The following is a 20390-nucleotide window of genomic DNA, read 5'->3' as shown; positions in this document are numbered from 1 at the left end:
TAATCCAGTTTCTCTTTTACAGCTGTTCCATGTGGCATATGTTCTGATCAAGTTTGCAAATTCCCCTCGTCCAGACCTGTGGGTACTCGAGCGGTCAACTGATTTTGGACTTACGTACGAGCCTTGGCAGTACTTTGCTTGTGAGTATGACTTAAAAGTAGATGGGATGAGCAGCGGTACCCAGACACTGGTCCCTGCAGTGAACGTTTTCAAATCTCACTTACTTTGATATTTCCTAACTGGCGTGCCTGGTATATCACACATGATCAATTAATGTAAAGATTCATGGGTTTTCAACAGGGACTGACTTATGCCTTTCATAATTGCATCGCGGGAGAGATTGCTATTGTAGCATTTCTAAATCATCACAGTAGTCCTGGGTCATGACCACAACTTCGCCTGCTGGAATTCCTTCCGAGCATTTGGTAAAGGTGTAGAATCCATAAATTTGAAAGGGCAAATCGCATGAGTTGAGTTCAGTCTGCCTGATGTCCGCGTGCCTGCAGTTTTCAAATGAGAAAATTCAGTGTATGTTTTGACAGAGCCAGGAAGCAAAATGTCAACACCATCCACCCTCTTCCACTTCCTATACTAAATCCTTTTGTTTATTGATTGTTTCATTTCCCCACGATGTAATGGCTTTTAGGCAGCATGGACCAGGCCTTGAGCGGCGACGTCTCCTTCCAAGCAGCTGGAAGGCCAAGATTCTAGGAGTTGTTGGAAGAACTGCCAACATTTGGGGTGGAGGACTCCTGCCCTATTAACATCTGTAAACAAAAATTTAGCTACTGAAGCTATTCCTGGCATTCAGATTCAATACTGTGAAAACCCTTACCTGCCGGATTTCCTTTGCCATGCAGCTATTAAAGACACAGAAGTTCTTCCAGCAGAAAACAATAATAGCTCAGTGGCACCTGTTCAGGAGGCGGTGCCTCTTCCAACCCCCCCCCGCCCCCGCCCCCCGCCCCCCTTTCAGAGAGTGCAAGTAAAGACCATACAAGATCATTCATATCCTGGAATTTCGGTTGCCAACCATTCTGTCCTACCTCTGTTTTTAGCAGCAACTTGACCAATTAGCAGGTGATGTCCATTAGGGCAGAGCGATCTCCTGCAGTTAGCTGTGAATTGACAATAAAAACCACTTTTGCTTTGAATTGTTTTGTCCGGAGATGCTTTGGGAGTTGTTTTAATATATCCCTTTCGGGTTGGTTTTTAAACCGTTTGCTTTTTATTGTAAACAGCTTTAAGCAACAAGGAAAAGTAGTATAGAAATACAGTTTAATTAAGTAATTAAAGGGACAACCACCAGAGTTGGTTCAAAAGTTGGCAACTGTAGCTGGAACCTGTTGGTGTATCCTGTTACTCTTGTGTCATACAGTTGTAGGGATGGGCTTTGAGTTACGCTTGGAGTCTTAGAATTTTTGTTTGTTTCTTTGTGTGAATCGGGGAAGTTCTCAATGACCAAAGGCAGTGTCCTTGTGTATTATTGTTCATTAAGACTGCCAACCACAAGCCTGGAGAAAAGGATCCTTTTAACAGAGGATTAATGTATAGAAGTGGGCAGCTGAAGCTATTCATGGCATGGAGGTAAACAGCATCACTTAGTAAGTCACATCCCATTAGGTTTCTGTTAGAATAACAGCAACATTTGATTTATATACCACCCTTCAGGACAACTTAACGTTCACAAAGTGTGTTATTATTATTCTCACAACAATCACCCTGTGAGGTGGGTGGGGCTGAGAGAGCTCCGAGAAGCTGTGACTGACCCAAAGTCACCCAGCTGGCTTCAAGGGGAGGAGGGGGAATCAAACCTGGCTCTCCAGATTAGAGTCCTGCTGCTCTTAACCACTACACCAGACTGGCTAAAGGGATAGGATACTTCCCGGGCGGTTAATAATATAATAATAACAGTGTGCTTACATACCATCCTTCTAGATAGATTAGTGCCCAACTCAGAGAGATGAACAAAGTCAGTGTTGTTGTTATCATCCCTGCAATACAGTTTATAAACCCAATGAGTTCAACTGAATTAGAAAGGTGTAACTGTGTTGGTTGGGAGTGTGCTGTGTGAGAGCTAAAGTGTTCCATAGTATATGGCTGGAGATTATATTTTTGATATCAGACAGTAAGGCTGGTATTGAAAGAGTCTAACAGGGAAATGTTTTTCATTAGGCATTTATCTAACAGTGTGTATTGGATTTAAATAATTTTATATATTCATTTAAGGTTGTTACTTTATTGGTTAGTTTGGTCTTGAGAAGCGCCCAGAAATTTCCTTTGTCTACACTAAGGCAGTTTTTCAAGTAAACATCAGAGCAACCAGCTTGGAGATTTTTCTGTATTCCTTTTCTATCCATATGTCTTCTCGGTGGGTTCTTGTCATCTGCTTCCTGCCTTTTACGTTCCTCATCCATCATTTCAAACATTTATTGGAAAGTTAACACTGGCTTTATAGAGGAAAGACTTGCAGGAATTTCTAGACAGGAAGGCCGATTGAATCTGAAGTAGACAAAATGTGTCCCTGTAAACCCTTTTCTAATAAGCACTGCAGTATATTGAATTGATCCCTGGCACCCAACAGAAATATTTCAAAGCTAAAGGATGTGCAGGGGATATTGGCAGCTGTCTAAAACTTGTGGTTGTCATGATTGTGCACCTTTCGTTCTGTGCAAGGCAAAGAGGTGCAGTCTTTGCTGGACTTAATGCTGAGTTCTGAAGGCCTGCTCCTAAGCAGAAGGTTATCAATGCAGCGAGTCTCTGGTGGTGCCTGTATGCATTTCTGCTAGCTTGCATTCTTGTCAAATACGAGGGCTCTTACAGCCCAATTTTTGGGTGGTTTCAGCTGCAACCACTAGGCAGTGTTGGCATCTGAGGATACTCCACACAGTTTTCAAGCTCCATACAGATATTAACAGCTCTGAAAAGAGAACAAGATCAAAGAAACTATAGTTTACAACTCTGGAAATTGGAATTGATGACTTAAAGTGAATTGGAAGGATTGGATGCTTTATGAATATTTATGATTATTTATGAATATTTATTGGTGATAGACTAGTTGGATTTTAGGTATTTATTGTAGTATATTGATCACATTTCAGCGCTTGCACTTTTGTTTGAATTTAAAAAATTTACAAAATATATAAAAAATTATATAATATAATCGTCGAGGTCTGTAAGTTGTTTGAGAGCTTACATTCTTGTGGCAAATAAGATCTGTACTAATGTAAAGATTCTTGTCCCTCATCTTACACTTTATCACAAGGCTTCTAGGCATTTCATGAGTCTTCCGTCCAAAGCCAAGATTAACGAAGATTTCTACCTTCTATCTAAATATACAAATATCTCCCTTATGTTTATTTATTCAGATACTTTTATTTTGCTTTTCTCCTCATCGCAGTACTTACAGCATTGTTCTCCACTCTTCCATGTTATTGTCATAACAGTGACCTGTGGGGTTGAGAGGGAGTGTTTGGATCAAAGTTACCTAGTTAGTTTCCATGGAAGGTTGGGGATTCAAACCAGAGTGTCCCAGATCCTAGTCTAACCCAGAGGTCTGTAGCTGTTTACAATTAAAGGGCCAAATTATATCAAAATTCAAGAAAGAGACAGTATAACAAAGTCAGTTTGCATAACTAACAGTATACAGCTTAACATTACTGATGATGAGAGTGACATGTTGATTAATAATCCATAATTCTTTCGCAGCCCAGACACTGGTTTTTGCGCATCTTTTGTTACGAAGTGGCACACACAAGGCCTCACAATAAGTCATAAAAATACATAAGAGCACCTTGTACAATTGTTTTAGCACAGTGGCATAGATTGATGCATGGTTTGTCCTTGGATTACTGGCAACTCCATTCCCCTTTCCATGAAGCCTTTTAATCCTATACCAATCTTACCCTGCTGTTCCCTTTGCATATGGATTATTCTCAGCATCAGTTTATTGTAGCATCTCACCTACCCTTCCAGTATACAATAATACTGGATTTTTTAAAAAAGGGCTATATTTGGTTCCATGAATGAATGAATGAAATCCTGCCCTTGAGTCATAGCTGACTTATGGCAACTCCTGGTGGGGTTTTCATGGCAAGAGACTAACAGAGTTGATTTGCCATTGCCTTCCTCTGCAACCCTGTCCTTCATTGGATGTCTCCCATACAGTTACTAACCAAGGCTGACCCTGCTTAGCTTCTGAGATCTGACGAGATCAGGCTCTCCTGTGCTATCCATACTGAGCCATATTTGGCTCCATATCCATAGATTGCAGACCCCTTCTGTAACCACTGCATTGTGTTGATTCTCTTGCAAAATAGGCAACGTTTCATATAGTTTGTATTTCGAAAAGTTCATGCAAACTGGTGGCATGTTTCTAAATACCTTGCTCTTTCCGTTTGACCCACAGGCATTTTTTTGACTTAGCCTAACGTGCCCACTAACTTGAACATATGTGGCCTACCAACTAATTCTTTGGTGTTGCCTCCTGTTTTAGCTCTTGCCTGACATTGGTGCCTTTTGCAGGTGGAGGTCTGTCCTTCACATCTACTGTTGTATGCAAATAGAGCTGTTAGTATCAATGCCCAGTTGTCTTTGGCCTCTGTGTCACTAAGTCCAAATGTGTCACTTCTTGGAAAAAAGCTCTTGTCTTATTTAGCCAACAGGGTCAGAATCTGTTTGGCAGTTAAATTACTATACCAACACATTATAGATCATGGAAGGAAGAGGAGAACGTTCTGTGAAGTCTCATTTCTTCATTGTTTGTAGCCCCAAGTTGGCTTGAAAGACGAGCCCTCTTGCCTTGTGGGAGGATAGAAGGTACCTTTTAGCAGCTGCCTAGACACTAGGCACTGCTGAACAGGCACACGGGGCTGTCTGTTCTTCCTCCGGTAGATTCCTGGGAAAGAAAAATTACGGAAATTGAACATGAGAATTTCTCAGTTTGAAGTTGCTTCTTGGTTTCCAGAATGGAATCTGATACTTATGTTACCAAAGAGCGCCAGCTTGTTCTACAAATATATCATTATAAAACATGGAGGGAGTAGCCAAACTACTCCAAACATGTTAAGAACCGGCTCCTCCAGGGAGCGTAAGCAGTAATTGGTAGAAGATGTGAGTTAAACTTTATGATGATCTTTTAAGCAGAAAAACCTGGCCGAGGAGTGTCTGGAAAGACTATACAGTGAGTTTTCCCCTGGAGTGTGCTACCAACTTTCGTTTCTTTGAATGTGTGAGCTCATTAGATTCTTTCTGCAGATAGAAGAAAAAGAAGCAGCTTTATCGTAATTTTTTTTGTCGGATATAATAGAAGCTTTAAAAGAGAGGACGCTTTCTTCTGGTTTCAAAGGTTTTTACATTGAGTCATGCAGAGATAACGACAGTATGTCCCCCTTTCTAATAACGCTTGGCAAGTGCCAAGAAAGATGTTAGACATCACATTGAGAACCTGCGATCTACAATCCCTTTCCCTGTATAAAGTACCTCCCTGAACTAGTCTATTATAGTGTAGCCTCATAACCTTTAGAGATTGATAGATGAGATAAATGGCACCAGTTCCTATACATTTCCTTATTGGGGTGGGGTCTCTGCTTCCTTCCTTCCATTGTGAAAATTGTAATTTAATCCCTATTCTCAGCTTTCTCCTCTTCACGCAGTTACTGATCCATAAAAGTACATCTTTGATCCCTTAATTGCTACGCCTATTCTGTAGCTTTTTGTCAAGGGGCTTTGTAAGAAGCAGTTTGGAAGTCCAGTTATATAGGGTTGGATCGAAGGAACTATGAACTGGCAATAAATAGTTGCTAGTGCTTTCCTATAAACTGTTGCCTAAGAGGTTGTGCAAAAATTTACTCAATGGTATAATAGATAAATTCAGTAGCAGTTCTCCCGCTTCAGCTGGAGTATTCACAAACTTGTGCGTCCCCATCTTGCATCTTGGATTTAGTTCCATTTTTCTCCTGCAGAGTTCTAGCAAAAGGCATAGTACAACCCTGGATTTTGACATTACATTTTATTGCCCATTTCATATTCAACACTAAAGTACCTTGTATCAGAGGAAGAGCGCTGGAGGAATCTGTGGGTGCCGATGGAAGGCCACGTCTACTGGAGCAAAGAAAAAATTGTGGGTACACAACTATCATGAACATGCTTGATGGTACGGAGAGGGTCTCATTGGACTTGCTGGTTTGCCCCATAAAATTCAAATAAATATGAAATAAACCCAGGTGGGATGAATCTTCCAGGACAAAGTGGCAAAAAGAAACTCATTAGGAACAATAATACCTCAGAAGAATTTTTTCCCATTTTTAGAAAGGCAAAGCCATATTTTGATGTAACCGTCAGGTAGATGTTCCTTAATACAAGCAAGCTGAGGAATAAGGCTTTATTCTGTGCTGAGCCTAGGGTTGCCAACATCCAGGTGGTGTCTGGAGATCTCCCAGAATTATCTCCAGGCCACTGAGGTCAGTTCCCCTGGAGAAAATAGCTGCTTTGGAGAGTAGACTCTATGACATTATACTTCTCTGTGGTCCCTCCCCAAACCTCGCCCAAACCCCCAAATCTCCAAAAATTTCCACCCTCAAATCTTCGGGACTTTCCCAAACTGAAGTTAACAGCCCTGTGTTGAAGGTTATAGAATTTGGTAGTGAAATTTCCCTCCTATTTTTTCAGAATAGCTAGAAAGAATAAAACATTTATCAATAATACGAAAGATCTTGTTTAAGTTGGAACACACAAAGGGATTTATCTGGTTAACATGTAGTATACTGGCAATTAATCTAACATCTCTTTCTACTGTGGCGCATTCTGCCAAAATGTTGGATTGACCCGTCTGTTAGCGGCACAAATCTTACTCAGCTGCAGAAAATGAACTTCTCTTTCATGGCAGGCTGAGCTCTCCAGTGTTGACCAGAAGGGTGCCAGGATAAAATACTTGCTCTTCTTCCTCTGTGATTGGAGTATGACAAATGCATTTTTTTCCTGGAACACCCATGGAGTAAAAAATGGGGAAACACATGGCTCTTTGATGCTTCAAACCACATGAAGCCTTCCCCCCCTCCCAGCTCTGTTTGGGTTCTGAAACTCGTCTTTTGTACATGAATGGCAGGTCAGAATGTTCACTTTGTTGTTGTGTCGGATGCTAATCCAGAACTGCCTTGTGCTGCCCTAATCAATTAAGCATGTTATGCACATGCCATGGTGGCAGCTGAAATCCCATCCCATAACCAGACAAACCTTGTCACTTTCCTGGCTTGGGCAAGGGGGGGGGGTGCGTCAGGGGTTTTTTTTTTAAGTTTTAAAATTGAAATCAGATTTTTTTGTAACTTTTTAACATGTTAATTTTAAATGTGTGATAAAAATAACCCCATTCCAGGTGAAATCTGAATTTAATACAAATGTATCAAAAGCTTTCCCGTATGTCTTGAAAACGAATCACAGCCACCTTTCAAATACACTAAATTTAAAGGATGCTTTTCTGCTTTTCAAAGGAAGAACCTGGGGAAAGATATCTGACCTTTGAGTTTAAACATTACAGAGGATGCAATAAATAACGTGTATAATTTATTATTGTGAACTTCCTACCAGCTCCAGAGACCAGCAAGTCGTCAGAGACATGAGAATCCGGTAGCTGTCACGCATCGCCACAGGATCATCCACGGAGCCCGTATAGGAGACTTTGTCCCCCTTTTATTCCCCTCCCTCCTTTTCCTGAGATCTGGGCCGTCGTCACACGGGCTTTTATTTAGCGCTAAAATGGCGCTATTTCCTGGCAAACACCCACCTTATTCCAACACTGTAGCGATTTTCTCTCTTCTGCTTTGTGCTTGATATTTGCGCTATTTTGTGCCTCGGTGTGAATGCCTCACATCAATGTATTTTGCCTCGCAACGTCCTATGCCCTCCCTTCAATCCCAGAATCCATTTCTTCCTGCGACTCCCCATTTTTTAATTTTATTATGTCCTTATAACGCCATAACGACATAACACAATGCAAACTTACTGCTGAAGTAAAAATGACTCAATCGCCATGGCAGAGTCGTCAGCGATGGGGATCACGCCAGACAGGGAGTTTTCTGTGGGCAAAGGGCTATTTATATAATTTCAAAGTTGGAAAAACAATGTGATGTTTTGCTCTAACGGAATGTTTATATGCTGTTATTCCGTTATAGCGGAATTAAACGCCAGAATAATTTTAAAAAAGGGGGGAGGAGCTGCTTCTGCGCGGTTAGAGAGAACAGAACAGAGTGCTTCGGTGTGGACAGCTGGTGGCGCGAAGAGCCGTTAGGTGACCCAAAGAAACGTTACTGTGCCGATAACAGGTAGGACGCTATATGCTGTAAATTTAACGGAAGAGATGCCCGTGTGACGACGGCCCTGCAATATGTTCGGTTCTCTTCAACTGCAGAACACGGATGAGTGAGTCCAATATGAAAAAAGATTTCCAGGTTATAAGCTTTTAAGAATCAAAGCACCCTTCAGCAGAACCATGATCATTTGCTAAATTTCTCCCTGCTCCAAAGAGGTTAAAAAAAAAAAAGTTCCACCCAGAATAGAACAGGCCCGGGTTATAGTCTGAAAGCATATGATATAGCAGTCCTGTTGATGCTAAGCCATTTTGGGTCTGGCCAGCTTCTTCCCTGGAATCCTATGCAAGTGACCACCCCCAGTCAAAAAAATTTGGCAGAGGAGGAGAAGAAATAGAGGGGCAGACAATAACAAGACTTTGGCTATTTCCACATGTCCTAAAAAGAGCGACCTGCTCATCAAATGCTGGCGTCTTTTTTTGCGGGGTTTCTGATGTCTCCATTTCCAAAACAGATGCAAGCACTTTTGCTTCTGTTTTCGCGATGCCGCGAAAACTGCCTGCATCCGTTTTGCAAACGGAGATGTCAGAAATCCTGCAAAAAAACCCGCCAGCTTTCAGTGATTGGGGTGCTCTTTTTAGGACGTGTGGAAATGGCTTTTGAACATCTGCAGCCTCTGCAAACAGCAGCAGTGTATCTGATGAAATGAGCAATGTATCTGAAGAAGTGAGCTGTGTCTCACGAAAGCTCATACCCTACCACAAATTTTGTTAGTCTTATAGGTGCTATTGGACCCTTTCTCTTTTCTACAACAGCAGTACCAGGCTGCAAATTTGGAAGGGAAGGGGGAAATAAGGTATTTTGTAGACTGGAAAAAAAGATGTATTGTCGATGGTTGTTGTGGAAAGAGTTCACAGCAAACAGGAACTGCGATATGTCTAACCATTAGCACTGTAAGGGCATATCTGAGCCGAAGTTTGGGGAACTGCAGAACCTTATCCCAGAGGGAGAAGCGAAGGCGGGCAACTCTTGCGTTTGTATCCGAACACCTGACAACCTTTCACATCACACATGATGTGCAGTATCCTTTAGGAGGAGGGATCAGTTTTAAATCACTAAGAAGAAACAATTACCAATTTAAACGATAGATTTAAATCTAAGTTTCCTGTTCTGAAATTCTTCTGTTTCCTGAAAGAGCTTGTGGCTGTAAACTGTTGAAAAATGTAGACTTGCAACGGAAAAAAGACCCTATACAACCAAAGGGCTTTATGCTAACCTTAGATCATACAGCCTATAAACTTTTTTGCGGTGCAGAATGATGTATGTTCAGAGGCGAGAGACAGATTTCAGTTTGGCTCTTTCTGCATGCATGGCAAGGACATTACCTGAAGGCTAAGACTATATCCATATTTAAGAAGCAAGGCTCAGGTTGGCTGGCAGAGTCATAAATCTGAATTTGTAATTTGAGAAAAAGCTATTTTTGCATGTTTTCAGCTATGCTGAGGATTGCCATTTAAAATATATATATATAAAATATGTGAAATGACATTTCTGAGCATAGCACGTGTACCAATTTCTTGCAGAGTTTCAGAACAGCAGGATTTGGGTTCAGTAGCACCTTAGAGACCAACTGGGTTTTCAGGGTATAAGTGGGAGTTGTTCCTGGTTTGCAAGGAGGCAGAAGCCATAGTTAGCTGGTTTGAGTGTAATGACAAACTTGTGTGGTGGAGAGTACCCTCAAGTCATAGCTAACTTAAGGCGACCTCTGCCGGGGTTTTCATGGCAAGAAAATAACAGAGGTGGCATGAAAAACTTAGGAAGTAACGCATCAGTTTGCCATGTGTAAGGAGAGGGGTAGTTTGCATGCTTGAAGCGCCTTCCAGATTTATTTATGGATTGCCAGATAGGGGTGCCAACCTCCAGGTAGGGCCTGGCAATTTCCTGGAATTACAACTGATCTCCAGGCAACAGATGTCAGTTCCCCTGGGAAAAATGGCTGCTTTGGAGGGTGAATTCTATGGCATTATACCCTGCTGAGGTCCCTCTCCAAACTATACCCTCTACCACCAAATCTCCAGGAATTTCCCAACCTGGAGTTGGCAAACCAGTTGCCAGATCATGATTTAGTGTTAGGTCTATACTAGGCTTCTGCAGCTGAAAATGACACAGATCTGTTATTACTGGTATAATACTGTCCATTATTAATTTAGGAACCAGCACTGAATAAACAAAGGAAATCTTTCTGTCGTAGTACATTTTAGAGCACGGGTCCCCAGTGTGGTGCCCAAGGGTGCTGTGGCGCCCATTAACACCATTGCTGGTGTTTGTCGGCTTTCGAAAGTGGGTGCGACCAGGTGTGGCTTTTGCCCGGCAAGGCTTCTGATTGACCATTGGAGATCTCATTGGTTGTGCAGATCTTTAAAAATGTTGCTTTGGCAGAAGCTACCACCATAGCACACAGATCTTTCCTGCATGACTGAATGTCAGCTGTGTATGCAAGAAAATATTTTAAAACAATATGTTCCTTTTGAAAATCATCCTGTTGAACAGAGCTTCTGCCTGAAACGTAATAGAACTACTGTTATGCATATCGCGGCATCCAAAGGAAACACTCTAGTTCCGTAAATCAACAAACAGAATGTATTTGGTTGCAGCTGAAGGACTTTCCAAGGAAAGACCCTGTTTCATAATGGAGTTGCATATTTATATTTACACAGACAAAGGCTTTGATATGTGATTGTTGATTATTTGCTGCAGTGGGATTGAAAGGCCAAATAGGTTAATATTTGTTGCAATGGTCTGCTTTAGCTGTCAGTTCTTTGTCATCTTATAGGGTATAAGGGCCTGGTCACACTATAGGGCTTGGTCAGCATACTTTTTAGCTGAGTATGGCACTTCCTATTTTTAGCTGTTTACGTGTCTGTCTGGCTTGCAGGGAATGATGTCTGGCAAACAAAATGGATTCCACATGCATAACCTCACTTCCTGACGTTTTGTGGTTGGCACCAACTTCTGTGGCAGCCATTTTGTGGTTGCGCCCATGCCATGTTCTCCCAGCAACCAGTGGTGGCTGGGTGAGGGACTTACCAGGATGGGAAGGGGCTCAGCTGGCTGGTGGAAACGGGGCGTGTGTCATCAGCATACCAATGCACTGATGTCATTTTGCTTGCTCCCAGAAGTGACATCAGTGCATCGTTGGTGTATGTGTGCCAGGAATGTTCTAAGATTTGAGGGAAACTCTATGGTTAAACCATAGAGTTTTCCCCAAATGCTTGAGAGTCCCTTAGCGATGACCAGAGATCCCCTGCCTACCAACACCTTGTACAAGTATTCCAGAGTTTTGTGCAGGGTCAAAAAGTTCGAGGACCCCTGTTTTAGATTATTGTCGATTTATCGGTCAGCCTTTTGTCTCTGCTATACATGGTGCCGCAAAACACAACTGGGTCCTGTCAGAGGAAGGCAGAGTGTACAGGAATGTGAATAATTCGAGGAGGGTTTGAGATTTCTGAGGAAGTGACCACCCTGTCTGAGGCTACAGTACACCACTGTGTCGTTTCTTCATCTGCTTTGCTAATGCTGGAATGCCAAACATCCAGGAGGGAGTGAACTTTGGCCTAAAGCGCTCAGGCATCTGTGTGTGATGTAGGCACCCAGTGACATGAATACGGTTTTGAGGAAATGTCAGTTTACCTCATCTTCTCTCATCAGCCAACTTGGAATCTTTGGCTGGGAGGAATGAAGCGGTGGCAGCTCCTTATCTTGACTCCTCAGATTTCCGTGAAGGAACGCTATACAGAGTTGCAAATGCATCTTTCGTTGCCGCTGCTGCTGCTTCTGTGCTGGGTTTTGTAGCCACCCAAGTACGCCTCTGTTTGACTTTCCTTGGCTTAGCCAGTTTTTACTCTTCTTCTTGCTGGGAATGAAGAAAAAAGTTCATCTGCAGCTGCTTCTGGATTCAAGTCTGTGGGGAATGGGTTGGGTCCTGCATTTGGGAGAGGATTTCCAGCTGAAAATTTGTGTGTGGCTTCCAATCTTGAAAAGCAGCAGGGTTAAAAAAAGTTATGACTGGCCCTTGTTAGTTTGCTTTAGCGCCACGAGTTCAAGATTTTTCAGACTTTCAGGAGCCTGTTACCTCATCCACTTTGTCATACAAAGGACAAGAATGGAGGCGAAAACAGTCCTAGGACCCCTCCTATAGCCTTGCCCCTCGCCTGATGAAGGGCTGTAGAGAAAGCAAGTGCCACTGCATTCGTCCTTGCCAGCTGCACGTTACACAAGCCAGCAGGGCAAAGGGGCCACTGCAGGCACAGTCTCCCTCAGCCGGCACAGGATGAAGGTCTGCTGTGCCTGTGCTGCTTCTTGCCAACCCGGGCATGGTGGGGTTGGCAAGAAAGAGTATGAGTAATGCCATGCTCCTGCTCTCTGGTTGCACCACACCTGTTCTGGCAGGGCAAAGCCAAGTGCTGCTGTCCCTATGCTTCTTCTGTCCCACACAGGGCAAAGCTGAGTCCCTCTGTTCCCGTGCTCTTCTTCCTGGGCTGAAGCCATGCACTGCTGTGCACATGTTCCTGTTCAGCTGGGTGTGATGTGGCTGGTGAGGGAAAGTATGGTTGCTGCTGGAGTAAGGCAAAGCCACTGTGCCCATGTCCCCCTTCACTGGTCTGGGTGAGGAGGGCATAGTTTTGAGAGCCAAAACAGGCGAGACGCCTGACACGTGGAGGACACTTGTCATTTTCCCACAAGGGTCCATGGGCAGTGTAGTGAGAAAGAACCTCTGCCAGGGAGAAGAGTGAGAGCTTCCTCTCGCCGCCACTAGCTTCCCTTCCTTCCCTAAAAGCACTCCGCAGCCTCCTCTCCTGCAAGGAACAGCCGAGCCCCTCCGGTGCGGCCTCAGTGGCTCGAGGTGGAGAAAGCGTGGTGGTGGCTGCAGCCCAGCTGGGCTCGGAGGTGGCATGTGCTACTTCCAATTGCGCCTAGCAGCAGGAATGCCTCAGCCAGGTGTGTGTGGCACGAGTCCCACGCTGGCTTCCTGTGCTCATGCTATCCATCACTCTAGAAGCAGCTCTAGAAGAGTGAGGACGATGCGGGCGTGCTCAGCTCTTCCCTCACTCAGCACCCATGAGTCATTCTCCAGCTCCCGCTTGTCTCCCAGCCCCTCAGCGCGAGGGCACACCCCGGCCACTTCCACCTTGTTCCTCTCGGCGCCATCAGTGCGCTCAGCTCCCTCTGGCTGCCGAGTGCATTTAGAGGAGCAAGGGGAGCTGGCAATGACAAGAGGGAGCTGAGTGGACTAGACGAGATACCTAGAGAAAGAACCTCTGCCAGGGATGGGGAGGGGAATCTCTCTGGCCGAGGTTCTTTCTCACTACACTTCCCGTGGAACCTTACGGGAAACCGACGAGTGTCCTCCTTTGAAAAAACAAAAGCCCTATCCAAGAGTCTCAAACATGCTGCATCCTTCCCAGGGCTTTTTTTCAGCTGGAACGTGGTGGAACGGAGTTCCGGAACCTCTTGAAAATGGACACAGGGCTGGTGGCCCCGCCCCCTGATCTCCAGACAGAGGGGAGTTTAGGTCGCCCTCTGTGCCACTGGAGCAGTGTGGAGGGCGATCTAAACTCCCCTCTGTCTGGAGATCAGGGGGTGGGGCCACCAGCCATGTGACTGTTTTCGCCTAGGGTGATTTAAACTTTTAAAAACTCCCCTCTTGTTCCAGCTGACCCAAAGTGACGTCATTGGTCCTGGGAGCGTGTGTGCCCTTTGCGCGTGCGTATGTGGTACCAGGGGCACCACCTTCCGCCAAGAGTTGCCCCCTGTGTTGGCAACCCACTGAGTTCCACCACCTCTTTTCCTAGAAAAAAAAGCCCTGATCTTGCCTCATCGTTTGTGGATCTGAATCTCATTTCTGGCCTTTACTGGGTGTTTGAGGATGACATACTCATTTATAAAACTTGGAACTTTTCATCTCTTGTCTCTGTTCAATAGCTTCCAAAAGAGATTGCATAGAGAAATTTGGCCTGAAGACGGTGGAGCGAATCAGCAGAGATGATGATGTCATCTGCACCATGGAGTACTCCCGCATTGTGCCGTTGGAGAACGGAGAAGTGAGTGCTTTGGCTTTTGAATGGCTGTGCATTGCGGAAGCTCAGATTCTGGAATCAGAACAATCTCATCTAGATGTAGCACAGTTATTCCTTAAAATGTATTAAATTTGAGGTACTAAAGAAAAGTTAAATATGTATATATTTTGCTCATTTTTGTTTTTGAGAGTGCAAATGTGAACTAGTAGATGGGGCATTTAATTTGGGCAAGAATTCAGATTGCCACCTAATCACAAACTCACTTGTAACCTTGGGGAAACCTTTTCTCATTCAACTCCCTGTCTATACAGAGGAAAGAAAAAATGGAAATAAAAATAACTGATAAGAGTTTTAATGAAAATTAAGGGGACAAAGAATTCAGCATATGGCCTTGCGCGTATCACTTGTTTGGTTTATACATAATGGCAAATCATAGTTTGGCTATTTATACCAAAGGCTTTTTCCCATCCTACCCCATGATTGTCTCCCTCACTTCCTTATGTGTGCAACCCAGAATTGGAAACCATGGTTGGAAGCAGGTTTCCAATTCTAGCTTACATGTAAAACGGTGGTTTATGCTAACTGTAGTGTACCTAGTTCAGATGTAATGGAATATTTTATGGTTCACACGAACAAGGAAGTGAGACAGGGAATTAGAACATGCAAAGGGGAGAGGGGAAAAGGAAGTTTGTTGTTATGTGTGAACTGAGCCACTGTTTTTCATTCTGAAATCTGTTTCCGTAAAATGAGAACAAAAGAGACCTAATTCTTGGATCTGTTGTACAGAAGAATAAGATTACTTGGTCTAGCTATTTGAGGCTAAATGGCTGGCAGCCCAGGAAGGGGCCTTCTCGGTCGTGGCACCCAAACTCTGAAACTCCCTCTCCAGAAAGACTTGTCAGTCTCCCTAAAGTGTTGTCTTCCACGAGTGAGTGAAGACTTCTTGTTTTGTTTGGTATTCCTCCACTGACTTCCATCAGTCCTCCTTCCTTGTTGCGTGTCAGGATTTATATAGTTTATTCAATTGTTTTATATATTTATATATATATTTATCTGTAATTTAAATGCTGTTTTAATTTTTTGATTGTTTGCTGCCTTGGGGACCTTAAGTTGGGTAGAAAGGTGGCATGACAAATATTTTAAATAAATAAAGCCTAAGAGCTGAGTTGATTTGATCCATTGCAATGGGAAATTAATCTTTGACTGAAAAATTATTGTCCACTTGCAGATTGTGGTCTCTCTTGTGAATGGACGTCCAGGAGCCATGAATTTCTCGTATTCGCCTCTCCTGAGGAACTTTACCAAAGCGACTACCATTCGATTGCGTTTCTTGCGAACCAACACCCTGCTTGGGCATTTGATGGGGAAAGCCTTACGTGACCCTACCGTGACCCGGAGGGTAAGATATTTCAGTGTTTTTGTGACTAGTTCAGTTGCTGGTGTATGAACAATAGCTTTGGACTTGTTGAAGAGGTGACTACACTTATAGGTCCGCTTGCCTTGGAAGGATGCCATGTTCTCTGTGCAAAGCAGGAAACCATTAATGACCATTATGAATTCCTGATCAGGTCGCCAGGAAACAATATGTCACTGCTATTGTCAATTAATTCATTGCCAGTCTGTGTGGCCCAAAGCAAGTGCTAAACACATCCCTGTAGCCAGGTCCAGAATTTCAATCTTATTTCTTGGACACTTCTTATATCACCAATTTCACACCTAAAAGTGCCTGTAGATTGTAAAACGGGACAATCTTATGCACATATAAATTGCTTCATGAACATCCAGTGGGAAGCCACAATGTTCTAGCCCATAGATCCAGAGGAGTTAGCCGTGTTAGTCTGTAGTTGTAAAAAAGTAGAGTTCAGTCGCACCTTTAAGACTAACCAACTTTATTGTAGCTTAAGCTTTCGAGAACCACAGCTCTCTTCGTCAGATGCATGGAGGGTATGAAGAAACTGGCCAGAGATATATAGGTGGGGAGGGGAGGGGGAAGTAGATGCAAATCAGTTGCAGAAGTCATGAAAGAGGTGGAGTGCACAATCCAGGCTGGGTGTGACCCCTCCCCTCCATAGCTGAATCTGAATGGAATGCCTGAAAGGCAGTTACTTCTGAAAATGAGACCATCCAGAGTCTCTATTCAATACGAGTCTGATTGAGTCAAATTTACTTATGAATTCCAATTTAGCAACGTCTCCTTGGACTCTGCTTTTGAAATGTTTCTGTTGAAGTATGGTGGCCTTTCTTTCTTTCTTTCTTTCTTTCTTTCTTTCTTTCTTTCTTTCTTTCTTTCTTTCTTTCTTTCTTTCTTTCTTTCTTTCTTTCTTTCTTTCTTTACTTATTTATTTATTTATTTACTTATTTATTTTCAATTTATATTCTGCCCTCCCCTCATCAGCGGGCTCAGGACGGATTACAACATACACATTATAAAAAACTTTAACATTTCAACTTTAAAACCAATAGACAATAATATATAATTTAAAACCTAAAATATAGAGTACAAAAAGCAGCATCACAGAAACAATTCATATAATCCATCATCCAACTGTCCCTAAAAAATATCACAAAAGGGTCAGGTGGTAGCTTTAAGTCCTTCATGGAGTGTACTGGTAGATTGAAGTATTCTCCTACTGGTTTCTGGATGTTGCCATTTTTTATGTCAGATTTGTGTCCAAAGGGGCAGGAAGGGCTTTCTCCACCTCCTCCGGCCCTTCCTGCCCCTCAAATGGCCACTGGAGGACCGCAGCCAATTGAGGGGCAGGAAGGGCTGGAGGCAGCAGTGGCAGCTCCGGCCTTCCCCACCGCCCCGCCAGGCTCAGGCGGCGGCGTGGCAGTGCAATGGCAGAGGAGCTGGAACCACTGCTGCCGCCGACAAGGTGGGTGGGGGTGGGGGGCTGGGGATGGTGGTGGGGGGCTGGGGGTGGGGGTGGGGGTGGGATGATGTTTAAAGGGCCCCGCCGCTGGTTGCAAGCAGTGGCGGGGCCCTTTAAACTCAGCCCTGAAGCTTTCCGAAGCATTCCGAATGCTTCGGAAAGCTTTGATTAGGGATTTCCGAATCTTTACAGATCGGGTCCAATTCAGGTAATTTACCCGAATCAGAAACCCGAAGCACACACCCCTAAAACTGACCTCGTTCTCTGCATGGCCAGCTAGAGTTCCAATCACAGTCAACAGCTACAAATTGTGCATGTGGATGAAAAAAAAAAAAGAGGCAGACTCTGTCCAGTCACCTGGAGCTGAGCATAGTCTTTAATTGATGGTTTAAATTATTTTTTCCTTGAGAAGAGTGTGAGTGTCATTTTACTGTTCCTTGAAGAAGGTGCAGATTTCCCCCAAACTGCGAGTGGGAACATGAGGTGGGGTTTGGGGGTGTCACAAGTATATGTATCTCAGAGAATCTCGCATTTTTCTGTTTCCTTTCTCTTATGGAGAATGCTGCCATTCGCTTTGATATATTTCTCCCATTCTGTTTAAACTAGAAACCAGAGAAGGTCATGCAGATGTATAAAGTAATAATTCTGATCAGAGAGAGGAAGAAATAAATGCTCTTCAAAATTTACTGCCAAAAGGGGGGGGGGAATTCCAAAGCTTGAAGCACCTGCTGGTTACTGCACACAGCTTCTTGGCCAAGTCAGACTCGGTTTTTGGTATGGAATATCCCAGCCTGCTGTTCATTAGTGCTCAAATCACAAGCAGGTGTTGCTATAGCTGTTAAAACTGCAGTCAGGGGACTGGAAATATTCAACGTAGCTTGCCAGACTTAGAGAAGAACATGCCAAAGTATTATTTAAATGGACAAACAATTGATATTTCTTAATTAGCGTGATTGCTGCCATGCTGATTATATGGAACTGGAGACTTCAGCTAGGTTGAAACGGTAGCTGTAACTGAGGCAAGCAATTATTCAGAGGATTTGGAACTTTTCTCATTTTTTTTCTTGAGGCCTGTAAATTAAAGGCAGAAATTAAAATCATTTCACTTCCAGCATGCAGGATAATGAAATTTGGTTAAATGATGATTTTGTTATTTTTGTTAAATGCATTTCGTTTCTGGAATGATGCCAAGTGTACCGCAGGCATTGCTCACTGTATCGCAAGGCATTGGGGAAATGGGCCTACAATTTCTTCAGTATCTTCTCTATAGCAAATCAAAGCAAAACAAAACAAAAATTGAGACATATGTTTGTCATAACAAAAAGAATTTGAGGCATATGTTTGTCATGGGAACCCAGTATCTTTCAGGAACATTTCTGATGTCACCCCAGTGGCATGTGAACTATTGTTGTGACTTTTTCTTAGATAATGTTAGAGGTAGGAGGGGGCCGTCAGTTCAGCCATTCTAGCTTTGTCTCACTTTCTATTACTGGTATGGTCAAAAGTTGCACTGGAGTTCTCTTCTGCATTGAGTTCAGGTTTCTGCCATTACTTTAGTGGAATCTAAAGGGGCCACAGTGTAATAGGCCCTGCCCCATTATGATACCAACAGAAGTACCCCTGCTTGAACTTAGTGCTTGAAGTTTGTACCTACAAACAGGTAGTTGTGAACAAGACGACAGTTTACCTACTGGAAATCCGGGGTGGGTGGGATTACTGCCTTTAATTTGTCACCAATTTTCCTGGAAAATACTGTTTGGGATGACATAGGGCTTTTGGGGAGCCCCAGCAAGAAAAGACAGCAAAAGCTTACAGAGTTTTTGATAGCTGATCCCCCAAAGTTTCTGAGCAGCATTTCTCATCTCTCACCCACTCTTTGCTTGTTTCTTGACCTCTCATATACTCGGCATGTGTTGCTGTTGTGACGTCATTTCAAGGTTTCCTTGCAATAGCCACTTTCCCCCATGTCTTTAGCAGCCAATGTGTGCAGTTAACGGACATGGCAGAGCTGCCAATCCCATCTTCTTATACCTTTAGTGGGACTTTGGCATGCTTGTGGCTTGTCCTTTAAGGATCGTTTTGTTGAAGGTAAGCTATGTAGCTGTGACCTGTTGCACATAAATTTTGAGCTGTTACTCTTGATTGCGATGTTCTATGTTCCTTTGTATGGGGGAAATTGTCTGCGATTTTCTGCAGAGCGGTAAAAACTGACCATTCTGTGTTCTCCTAGTATTACTACAGCATCAAAGATATCAGCATCGGAGGACGGTGTGTGTGCCACGGTCACGCTGACGTCTGTGACGCCAAGGACCCTACAGATCCTTACAGGTAAGACTTCTGTTGTGTCTAAATATATTGGTATGTTAACCTGTGAACTAAGAATGGTAGTTGTGGAACTGGAAAGGTGTTGTTTCACCGTGTCACGGCAGTTTCACCAGAGTAACGATGCATCCATTGGTGGAAGAAGAGAGCCCGCCCCCCCCCCGCCCCCGTTGCAGATCCCCATTTTGCTTTCCATGCTGTTTCTTAGGGTCCCTTGACCCACCTACATCCCCTTGAACAGAATTTCGGGGGGATCAGTGAGCTGCAGCAGGAGGGTGGAAGCAGGGAAGTCCACTCTGCCATCTTCCCTCCGCTGCTGGTGCTTTGGATCCAGTCCAACATTCCCAGCACAATGAAGGGAGTAACGTAACAACTAGTCTTATTCTAAAGGCTGTTCCTCTACAAATAAGCCTCTGCCTCTCCTCGCCCCCATTTTGCCAACATAACAACAACAATAACAACATTTGATTTATATACCGCCCTTCAGGACAACTTAATGCCACACTCAGAGCGGTTTATAAAGTGTGTTATTATTATCCTCATGACAATCACCCTGTGAGGTGGGTGGGGCTGAGAGAGCTCCTAGAAGCTGTGACTGAGCCAAAGTCACCCAGCTGACTTTAAGCGGAGGAGTGGGGAATCAAACCCGCCTCTCCAGATTAGAGTCCTGCCATCTTAACCACCACACCAAACATATAGATTATAGAATTGGATCAGACACAGAATTGGAGCCACACTGTCGAATCACACGTTTCCCATTTAAATTCGATTGGACCGAAATGATTTAATCGGTAAGAACCAGGTCATGTGCTATG

The 20390-nt window shown here is 43.6% G+C and overlaps 1 protein-coding gene across 1 annotated transcript in view; it reads left to right on the top strand.

The window, feature by feature from the left end:
* Positions 1-20390, top strand: part of LAMA5 (laminin subunit alpha 5) — a 267511-nt gene that overhangs the window by 92386 nt on the left and 154735 nt on the right. Inside the window, exons 3-6 of the mRNA XM_054980364.1 lie at positions 23-140; positions 14286-14404; positions 15609-15779; positions 19484-19581. Of these exons, the coding sequence (XP_054836339.1) occupies positions 23-140; positions 14286-14404; positions 15609-15779; positions 19484-19581 (506 nt within the window). The remainder of the gene's footprint in view (positions 1-22; positions 141-14285; positions 14405-15608; positions 15780-19483; positions 19582-20390) is intronic.

The sequence above is a fragment of the Eublepharis macularius genome, chromosome 5 (assembly GCF_028583425.1).
Source record: "Eublepharis macularius isolate TG4126 chromosome 5, MPM_Emac_v1.0, whole genome shotgun sequence".
Classification (NCBI taxonomy): Eukaryota; Metazoa; Chordata; class Lepidosauria; order Squamata; family Eublepharidae; genus Eublepharis; species Eublepharis macularius.
Note: the sequence above shows the minus strand (reverse complement) of the source record. Positions and strands in the feature narration are given on the sequence as shown.